The sequence below is a fragment of the Galleria mellonella genome, unplaced genomic scaffold (genome assembly GCF_026898425.1).
Source record: "Galleria mellonella isolate WM207_F2 unplaced genomic scaffold, CSIRO_AGI_GalMel_v1 utg57, whole genome shotgun sequence".
In the NCBI taxonomy this organism is placed as follows: Eukaryota; Metazoa; Arthropoda; class Insecta; order Lepidoptera; family Pyralidae; genus Galleria; species Galleria mellonella.
In genome coordinates this window covers 1624692-1635766 of record NW_026442119.1, presented here as the reverse complement: position 1 = coordinate 1635766, position 11075 = coordinate 1624692, and the positions used below count along the sequence as shown (strand labels likewise).

General features: G+C 30.4%; 1 protein-coding gene across 1 annotated transcript; it reads right to left on the bottom strand.

The window, feature by feature from the left end:
• Positions 1-1157: 1157 nt before the first annotated feature.
• LOC113509902 (uncharacterized) lies at positions 1158-10718 on the bottom strand. Its single transcript, XM_026893329.3, is given in 14 exon segments — positions 1158-2563; positions 2565-3175; positions 4535-4586; positions 4980-5225; positions 5729-5863; positions 6329-6424; positions 6562-7080; positions 7413-7598; positions 7751-7987; positions 8355-8567; positions 8665-8785; positions 9245-9387; positions 9977-10183; positions 10598-10718. Coding segments are annotated over 13 exon segments (3987 nt in total). The 5' UTR covers positions 10169-10183; positions 10598-10718; the 3' UTR covers positions 1158-1327.
• Between the last annotated feature and the right edge of the window lie 357 nt (positions 10719-11075).

The window sequence follows — 11075 nt, the reverse complement described above, 5'->3', positions numbered from 1 at the left end:
TTACAAGTCACAAAGCACATAAAGCACCAACAGTTGGGACTTGCTTTAGTGAATAAAAATGAGATGTACTTTGATCTAATGCGTACTGCATTACGGATTCATCTCACAGACGTGCATGCATGACAGTATGCAGCTAAACTATTTGTAGATAAAACTCACCTGCCATGCATCTACATGCAGTCATTGGTCTTAAACAAATTTATTATTATTAATCTAAAGATCGACCTCCATGCGGTTCCCTCTGGTTCCATCGTGGTTAGTTCTTGATGAATTCGTCATGACAAGTTAACAAAGCAGCTTTCATCCTCACTTAATGATTCCTCATTGGTACTCTACCTGCCTATTCCGTTAGAATAGACGGAAGTTTAAAACTTTTTAATTCCATGGTATATTTTATGTGTATATAAAGTAAAAATTATATTTTTGCCAGTTCTGAATCGATTTTGAGTATTCTTTTTACAATCCATAGGATAAAATATATTCCATGTCAGTCTCATACTAATTTTGTTACGATGGAAGTCGCATTTCAACCGATTACAAAGAAAGGAGGGGAGTCTCAGTTTGATTCTATTTTTAATTTTGTTGCCCCATACCTCCGTCAGTAATAATCCGATTTGTAAAATTTTTCTTTTATTTCATATAAACATATATCCAAATTAGTTTCATAGAAAGTTATAGTTAAACTATAAATCGATTCTGTAGTTTTTAAATGCTTTTGACACAATTGAAGTCAGTTTTTTTTTATACAGTACAATTTTAAAATATTTATGAAACAATATATCTAAATACGATTAAAATTTGTAATAATTATGTCAGAAAACTGAAAAAAATTGTATGAGTAATTAATAGGGACAACCGATGGAGAAGAAGGGTTCTTGAGTGGTGACCGCGTACGAGCAAACGCAGTATAGGACGACCCCCCACTAGATGAAGTGACGACCTGAAATGCATTGCAGGGAGTCAATGGATGCAGGTGGCTCAGGACCGCTCTTTATGGCAGTCTATGGGGGAGGCTTATGTCCAGCAGTGGACGGATAATGGCTGAAATGATGAATTAATAGAGTATTAGAAAATAAAAGATATTTTCATACAAAGTAATTCAATATTTATTATTATTACAGATTTTTTTTTTATTTTCTGTAATTACAGATCACGACACAATTTCAACAATCAACAGCTTAATATTGTCACAAATTACTTAAAAAATATTGCACTAAAATATCTACGTCTCATCTAGACTTCTAAAATACATAACAAATTTAGTGTTCATGCAACACATGTGATAAAGGAAATTAGAATCAACTATGCAATGATTATTTATAAATACTTAGATATTATAATGATAACCCTTAAGAAAAGACGGTAGTTGCGGCGGTAAATTATCTAAATAAGCAAATTGATTTGAATTAAAAGACTCCACTTTTCCTGGTGATTTTTCGATATGCGACGAATTTACAATGTCTTTTGACAATTTACTGTTACTTTTTTGCCCTTTATTACATAATCCTGAAATTTCCAATAACTCATTGGAAACGTTAATATACCTGTCCTTATGGTATGAACAAATAGAGTCTGTAAAATAGAAACACTTTTTACTTTTGCAACGTTGAGTATATTGTTTTGATACCAAACGAGATTCACAAGGTTTAATAACAATATGTGGTGATTTTTCGTTGATTTCTATTCGCTTTTTGTTATTTGTAGAACATTTTTCTTTGCACTTACCAGGATCACAAATCTTATGTCTTCCTTTGGGACTTTTTTTAACTTTTCTCCAATCTGTTCCACATAATTCCGGTCTAAAAAGCATTGTGTCTTTATCTATTTCTGAACTTTCGAATGAATCTGAAAATTGTAAATCTTTACAAATACATTTAGATATAACGCAGAAATTATCATCTGGTTTAGAATTACATGTTGTAGCTACGGCTTTATCAACTGAATTCTTTATACTTCCAATAATGTATTGAGAATCGTCCTTATATTTACTTTCCATATCATATTTTTTTATATCCTTTACAACTTCTTCATTTACTAAAACGTAAATATTTCCTGATGACGTAATCTTCAACGATCCATACTGATCACTTACTTTATCGTCATTATTTAATATTATTGTAATATCACTAGACTCTGTACGTTTAATAGGGATCATGTTTTGCGAGCTACCAACTAAATAACTTTTTATATTGTTAATTAATTTTTTTTTCGATTCTTTGTTTAATACAACAGCATATTGTCCAGACATAATTCTTTTTAATAAAGCAGATGATTCTGTAAGTAAACTTTGGTTATTTTCAAGTCTAAATTTAACTTTTTCGTACAAACACGAGTTACTGCTACTTGTTATACCAAGAAACTTAGACTTTTTTACTTTTTCTTTATTGAGTTGTAGACTTGATGAAGGCAACTTATCTAATAATTTCCTTAGTATTTCATCAAATGATTTACAATCTACTGCGTCCGGGCTTAACTCTGACGTTCTTTTTGTAATAGCTTCGAAATCAGGTCCGTTGACCAAAATTTTTATATTTCCTGAAGGAGATTTTACTATAAAAGCATTTTGAGCTCTCTTGTGAAATTGAACAATCTTCAAATGCTATTTCATAATTACCAGAATTGCTTCTAACTAAAGTGCACTTGTAATTTTCATCTATTGAAATACCTATTGTATGTCTATATTTCTTTTCAAATTCTTTATCTATAACAGTTATATAATTATCAGATGGTGTTAATTTTAATACCACAGGAGGTTCAACTTCATTATTAATCCCTTTTATTCTCATTTTATAAAATTTTGCGTTCTGTTCGAAATTTATTTTATCTTTATCAATATTGAACATTGTGTCTGCAATAACCACTAACATCTTTTCGTTAGAAGTTTTTCGTAAAATTGCATTAGTTGTTTCATTAATAAGTTCTTGGTCAATATCTATTAAAAGAGTGTCTGAATCTGACTTGTGTAATAAAACGGGAAATTCCTTTGTTTTATTGAATTTAGTATTAAGTATAGATATAGTATTAAAACTTATTGCTATATTTCCTGATATTGTCTTTAACAATCTTCCTTCGATGTATTTGGAATAATTGTTTTCTGCTTTAATCTTTAATATGACATTTTCTAAACCTGGATTATATTGTTTTTCTACTTGTATTGCTTTCATATGTTTTGAATCTGTAATTAATTAAAAATCATATTTTGAAAATTAATAATTATCAAAAATATTAATTTAGTATTTAATAATTTACGTGAGAGTACAAAACAGTTGAAAGCAGTTATTAACTATTAATATAAAAACTACATATATTTTATATAATAATTTCTTTATTAAATCAATACTACATAATAATTATGCTGTACACATTTTTTTCTTAAATCTTTTTCCATTATTATTTTAGCTTTTATCATTGTTCCAAACTTATCACTATGACAGTTTCATTTTACAACTTCACATTGCCTACTTTAATAAATTATTTATTTAGTATTGAGGAGTCATATATCTTTATATCTAATATAGTAACAAATGTTACTATATAAACGTCTCTATCTTCTAAAAACTCGTTAGTGATATCTTTTTCATCTAGAGTTGAAGTACTTTTCTATATTGATATTTTAGTTCGAGAAACTATTTCTTTAATCAATAATTCCACCGTTACTAATTGAATAGCCGAAGAGTATGCATTATTATTTTTGATTTTTCCATTGATTACTATAATCCCTTTTATAATCTCTTTAACTGCGACACAGACATTACTTTCAAACAAATAATTATCAGAATTTTAACCACGCATTTCTAATTTTCGTTTTTTTTTTTTTGTACATCTATCATGGTTTTTGTTATTATTCTTACGATAATTTTAAATTTTATAAAAAAAATTAAATTCTTAGACAATGATTTATTCTTTTTTGACATACAGATATTTTTGTTGCTTTTATACGTATTGATCCGTCTAACCTTAACATCTTTATCTAAGCAAATCTTCATCAATAAATAACGAGAAAATATTTTAAACAAAGTATTTAGCACTAATAAAGTATTATCAATAGATTAATTTGTGCAAACACATCCTTTTGATAATTTTCTTTCCCTGATTTCATTACTATTTAGTTTACAGACTGCTATTACCTAAGATGAAACAGTATTTAAATATAAATTAAACTAAAACCACTCGCATGGTGGTTGCATTTTTATAGATACAAGAGAAATAATAAAACCATCATGCTTTGTAAAATTTAATTGCAAACGATTCATATAAATTTTTCTTTAATTATATAGATACCAAAAATAAACACGGTTATAAGATTTATTTGATCACAGACACGATTGATTTGGGTTGATGAATTCATCGCTTATTAACGCATAACTTACTTTCTCAATAGAAGTCACTTCAATGTATCTTCCCATTACTTCCTCAATTATTCGATCACGCGAATGGTTCTTAATATCTATAATAAGGAAATTACTATATCACTTAATTATATAGCTTCATAAGACTGTTCTTTGTGCTCTCACGTAAGCTATATTTTACTTACCTTCATGACGTGTGCACAACTTTTTAGAATCATTTTCGCAATTACACATAATCTGAAAAAAAAAATATGAATATTAATTTATTATTTATTTATTTAACACTTTAGTGTACCAAAAACATAAAAAATGAACAATGACATATAAACAATTCAACTGAAATACAGTAGCATGAAGTACAGACTAAAATATACATATAAACGTACAAAAGGCAGTCTTATCGCTAGGGCAATCTCTCACAGATAACATTTATGTAAATAATAATTGGATAAGCAATGTATTTTTTCATTCTTTCATACCCTAGTGTCACGTTTTCTTTTCCATGCATAATAACTTATTAAAGGACAGAAACTTTAATGAATACTATTGATTTATTTCTGCTTTTTAGAAAACTTAAGAAATATACCACTGTAGCTTGATTAAACAAAAAGATTTCAATTAGGTACTCACCTTATCAGATAACATTGAAATATCAGGTAAATTAGGATCCTTGAGTTTTGACAATGAAGATGATGAATCTGGACCAAGGAAACATTGCGCCGCTTGCATATTCTTTGAGAAGGTGCAAGTTTGTTCTTGACAAGGGTTTGGTCTCCAAGCTGCTACATCTGTATCTACGCAACTTGGATGTGCGTGTGAAGCACAATCAGCAACACAAGAAGCACCATCTTTATGTGGACAAGCCACCACTTCGCTCTAAGAAAACAACAGAAATATAATAGATTTTTGTGTCTTTTTTTTTATACAACTTAGAATGGCAAACAAGCTGACGGCCCACCTGATGGAAAGTGGTAACCGTCGCTTATAGACATGAGTAGTACCATGGACATAACAGAGTATTTTGTTTCGCCCATGATACCCCCCATGCGTTGCTATTTCTGAGGACTCAGGTGTTATTCCTCTGTACCCTGTAAATTCACGCCATATCCCACCCTTCAAACCAAAACACAGCCAGGCAAACACAACTGCTTCACGGTAGAAACACGAATGGGACAGAGGTGCCCAAGCAATCGAGTTTTGTACAAAGTCTCCCTTCTAATAAACTTGAAGTGTCTAACTTGAAGTGATAAACTTACTAAATTACTGACAATGAAAAGATGATTTTATAAAATATTAACATTTTTTCTGTTATTTTTTTAGTATAAAATGCTCAATAAACTTTCACTGACATCTGTATGGATAAATATGGACTTACTTACAATATCTTCTTTATCTTGTGGAGAACAAGGAGTAGGGTCATCAGAAGGAGGTGGAGCATTCTTAGTACATATACAAGCATCAGGTCCCTTTGGGCAGTTACATTCACTCGTACCACCCCAACGGCGACACGGATCCTAAAACCCAACATTTTAAATTTCAGACATACTTAAATATGAAATGTAATCCCATGATTTTACCTGCTCGAATTTGTTTACTTGGATTCCCATAAGAATTTCCTTTTTAAAGATAAATTACAATATATAAGGTGTTTTTAGTTTCTCATTTCTGAATCCATCAACTTCAGCTGCAGGTTGAACGAATCAGTCTCTTCTTTTATTAATAATAAGTCAGAAATGAATTATTCATTTTTTTGATACTTGTTATTATTATCGATGAAAACATAGAAATATGGATTGACGATGAATACGGAAATATTGTACTAAACAAAGCATCTAACATTGAATGATTTTTTTTCTATTTAATGTAACAGCCAGTATTAAAATACCAGTAGCCTAATGATTAAGGACCCTGCTGTGTGTGTAATGGTCTAATATCACCTGCTTTTCATTTTTTAACATTTTTTAGCAACAAATATTTACCTTCTTAGCAGCAGTCTCTGCGTCGACTTTAGGCGGTTGCGTTACTTTTACTTGTTTGAGACAAAGCATTAATTTCTTATAAGTTTCAGGATCCATCTAAAAAAATTAGAACAAAACCCATTAATACAGATACGTATATTTTTGGACTAAGAATAAGTAAAATTTCTAATAAACATATTCTAGACAATTAAACGTATATCTTTAGTATTTTTAGTGTTAATATCAAATCTTACCTCACACCTAGTCTTCACTGCACCACCAACAATAGTCAAATTTAAATTCTTTTTTACAGTTGTTAATATAAAGTCTTGAAGAATTTTCTTCGTCTCATCGTTCAATTTTCCATTTCTGCTTCTTTTTAAGCAACGCAGAACTGTATCAGCTACCGCTTTACCTGGATCCGTTTGAGCTTGTTTTTCCAACACAGTATACATGTTATCAAAAATATTGTCAAGAAATTTCTGTTTAATACTCATGCACACGCAATCCATCGAATGATTAAGATCGCAATGTCCATCAGCATATAAACAATCGCGTTCTTCTAGACATCGTGGACAATCAGTGCAAAATTTTCTGACATCTGCAGTATCGGTACATTCATGACATCTTATGCATTTCACTTTAAATTCTGCTATTTCTTTATCAATATTCTTGATTTCTTCATTAATAAAAATGTGTTTATTCTGACACTTTTCCCTACATACGTCGCATGTTTGCTTTAACATATCAAGTTCCAACAATATTGCTTCACGCTAAAACAATATGAAATTTAAAACATGCTTGATATTGAAATTGCAACAAATATGTATAATATTGTTATGTATTTATATTACTAATAGGTGGGTACCTGTGTAGGTTACAAGGTCAAAGACATTTATAATAAACTCGTCTCCTGTCTCGCATATTTAATGTTATCCCATCCTCGTCGCCAATATTAAATATGCGAGACAAGAGACTAGTGAAAGAAGTGGAGGTTGAATACGCACTGACTTTATTATAAATGTTTTTGACCTTATAACTTACACAGGTACCCACCTATTAGTAATATAAATACATAACAAATATTATTAAAAAAAACACACACCTCTGCTTTTTTATCTTCATTTTCAAGTTTTTTCTGTAATAAGACCCTACATATCGTCTGTAGATCTTCTCTAGCTTCCTTTATATATTTGTTACCTTCCTGTTCTTTTTCATATTTATGTTTCTGCTCATCGCTTAATTTTTTCTGGAGTTCAGTAATATTTGCAGTTATTGTAGCAATTTTTAGCTAAAATTTGATAATCTACATTAAATACTGATTATAATTTCATGCATAATCATTTTCTATAATAGAAAGAACTAATTTTCTGAAATGAAAAATTGAAAAATTTCAACACTTATTTATATTACATAAATTATTTATACACATAAGTATCTTACATCAGAAGCCTGTTTTTTATTTGTTAAAGACTTTTTAGCAGTTTCTATTTCTTTCTTATTATTTTCTATTCGTTTATTAAATTCTGTTATTTCCATATCTATAAACTTAAGATCGTTACTTTTCTGGTTTATCTTTTCTGTGATCTCTTGCTGACATTTGTTTATATTACTTATTTGAAACTCTAAATCTTTCTTATTCTTGCGCCATTTAGTTGTGCTTGCTTCCACTTCTTTCAGCTAAAATATATTTTCTATTAACTATTCAATCACACATATTTTTTTGTGTATTACACATATATTTTATCTGAAATAGTAAATCTAACCTAATACCTATTACATATAGGAAAGATTTGATTTAACAAATACTATACTTAACAAATTTTTAATTCTAAGAAAAGTTACTTCGTCAACGAGTAATCTGAGCTGTGTTTTATTTAAATGAAATAAAATGTCTATTCGCGCGAAGTCAGAATGGATCATTTATCAATAAATAACACTATATAGCAGACCATAAATTAAAAAAAACATTTGTTTTTAAAAAACTATTCCATATATACATGATAGGTACATAGACTGGTTTAATTTTTAAATTCTAAATTCTAACCTGTTTTAAAAGAACCTTCTGCCTTTCTAAAGACTCCGTTATTTTCTTCTTATACACATTTTCCATGCACGACCACATGCAATCGGCTTGCTTAATCAATTGTATACCTTCATTTTCTCTATGTTCTAAATTCTGTATCTGATCCTGTAACTGCTTTCCCGTTTCCATTAGCTTGTTCAGTCGGACATTGCATTTCTTGTCGAATGATGCAGCCTTTTTGTAGAAAAAGATATTAGAATCTAAATTAATTAAATCTAAATTACATACGCTTTAAAATTACTACACTGCAATCAACTTTTCTAATACTTACCTCTTTCAAGTTGCATAGAACCTTACTGAGTGGTAGTACATTACTACCAACGCTTGAAGAAACTAATTTGGATGTACAGCATTTGGGTTTAGATTCCGGTTCGGGACTACGGCAGCGTAAACTGAAAATATAAATTAGAACGATAATAATTTTTTTTGGGAAAAAAGTCACGTATTTTTACGCCAAATCTAAGATCGGCAAAAAGAGTCAAATGTCAAAGGTATACTTCCATAAATCTCTTGCTACATCCAATTTCATAAATCATCTAATGCAGGCATGCTACTTCCACTTACAGACACTTGACGTATTTTCTATCTGATCATGATTTATCGTTATGATATTTTTCTATAAACCACTATGATTCTAAATAAGCATTAAGACATGTCTGATAGCAAACAATAGACACTTGTTGTTCAAACGTGACAAATTTACATTGTCAAACCTAAAATAATTTGAATACTTTTTGAAGAACTAATATTGTAAGACTAGAAAAATCTCAATGAAACTGGATATTCGTGGGAGGAAACTATCCTATTTATAGCGTCCTAGTTATAAAAAAGAAAATGGAAAATTATATTACTTTTTTATTTTATTGAAGGCGCATCTTTTCTTGTCATCATCATCGTCACTGCTTCCCGGCCCTGCCATGTAGCATGTGGCGTTCCAATGTCCATAGAGATTGTTACTTTTAGCATTTAATCCCATACGTTGTTGAACTGCTTGCTAAATAATAAACAAATATACCTTGAGAATTCTTTGTTGAATCAAAAATGAAGGCTACATTTAGTACGTATGTCTATCTATCTATTATTTGCATCCAACTCTTTTAGAAATTAATAAGTATAGATATTCAAAACTTGGCATTGTTAAATTTGCGGTTGTTGGTATTTCGAGCTAACCAGCCCATTGCCACTTCAACTTGTTTATCTTTTGGGCTATGTCATAACGTATATATGTGGCCTATGGTGATAAAGCCCTTTTGAAGACAAGCGAGTGGGATAGCTGGAAGTTGTCAAGTTTGCGCGGAAGACGATTGTTCAGAACTCAAAAACATTACGTTATATATACATAAATAAAATTATGAATGACGAAGGAAACAAATCATTAATTTTTTAAATATTCTGATAACTTGCTCTAGATAACAGAGCTCTGGAAAAATTTGATAATGCAATGCACAAACTATAACACCCAAATACGGAACAATTTAGAAGCTGGCCGAACTATTCGAGCACAGCCAAACCTCAATGCTATGTCCGAATCACATCTATAGAGATATGATACAACATTAAAGTAAATATTAAATTTTAATAACCGTTAAGTCACAGTTAGGATCTTCCTTGAGAATGTTCCAGAAATCGCACATCAATTTAATGCCAACATCAGTGGTCGACTCACATGGACAATCGGCATTGGAGCTTCGATTAGACATTGTCGAAGTCAAATCCTTGATCAGTTCATCGAGAGCTAGATAGCGGCGATTCAAGCATTCTGGTATTTCAGGCATGCTAGAACTTTTTGTCTGTAGTAGGTAAAAAAAATTATCTTCCCATTAGGTTTAGTATCTATTATAGTTGTTTACACTATACTAATAATATATTATTATAGTTTGGGGAATTAAACGTTAAAGTGAGTCTTTACATGAAACCACAGTCGTTATCTCTAACCCTAGAGACACAATGCTGCAATTCAAAGTCTCGAAATTTAAGGACTGCTATGGGCGTCACAGTATATTGCTGATGTACCTATATGATGATGTTCATATGTATAGGGACGACAATTATCAGCTTCCATTAGTAAAATTTCCAATTGTTTCTCATTCATATTACCAGGTAATTGAAAACACACCTAGGTCCGTACACGAATACGTTACATGTGTGTCCTATTGGGTTAGACAGAAATAACTTTGATAAAATAAATAAACAATAGTTCTTACCTAATCACAAATTACACAAAATAAAGTTATACGAATTTAATAAAGTCCTTGTCATGGTCTGTGATTACAGCATACAATTTTAATGTAAATAATTGCTATAATTTTGACATGCTAAAACAAAAAGAACTACACGTAAAAGTGGCATGCAATTTGTCTCATATTTTATTGTCTTTTTTTTTATTGAAGATTCTGAATAACCAGTACTGCAGGTATTATTCTTAATCTATCCCAGTGTTATCAATGAATGCATTCTACTTTAAACGCGTATTTTGCTCTTCTAAGACAAAATACAACATCTCCAGAGTAAAAAATTCTCCGACAAGCCTATCTTTATCTAATTTAAACAGTAACATACTAATAGTACGTACTTATGACATTACTCATAAATAAACGGTAGTAAATAGAGTTGAAACTGGAGCAATGGGGTACGTCCCGAGATCTACCTAACCCGCCTTCACCAACTGGCGGGTCCAGAGAA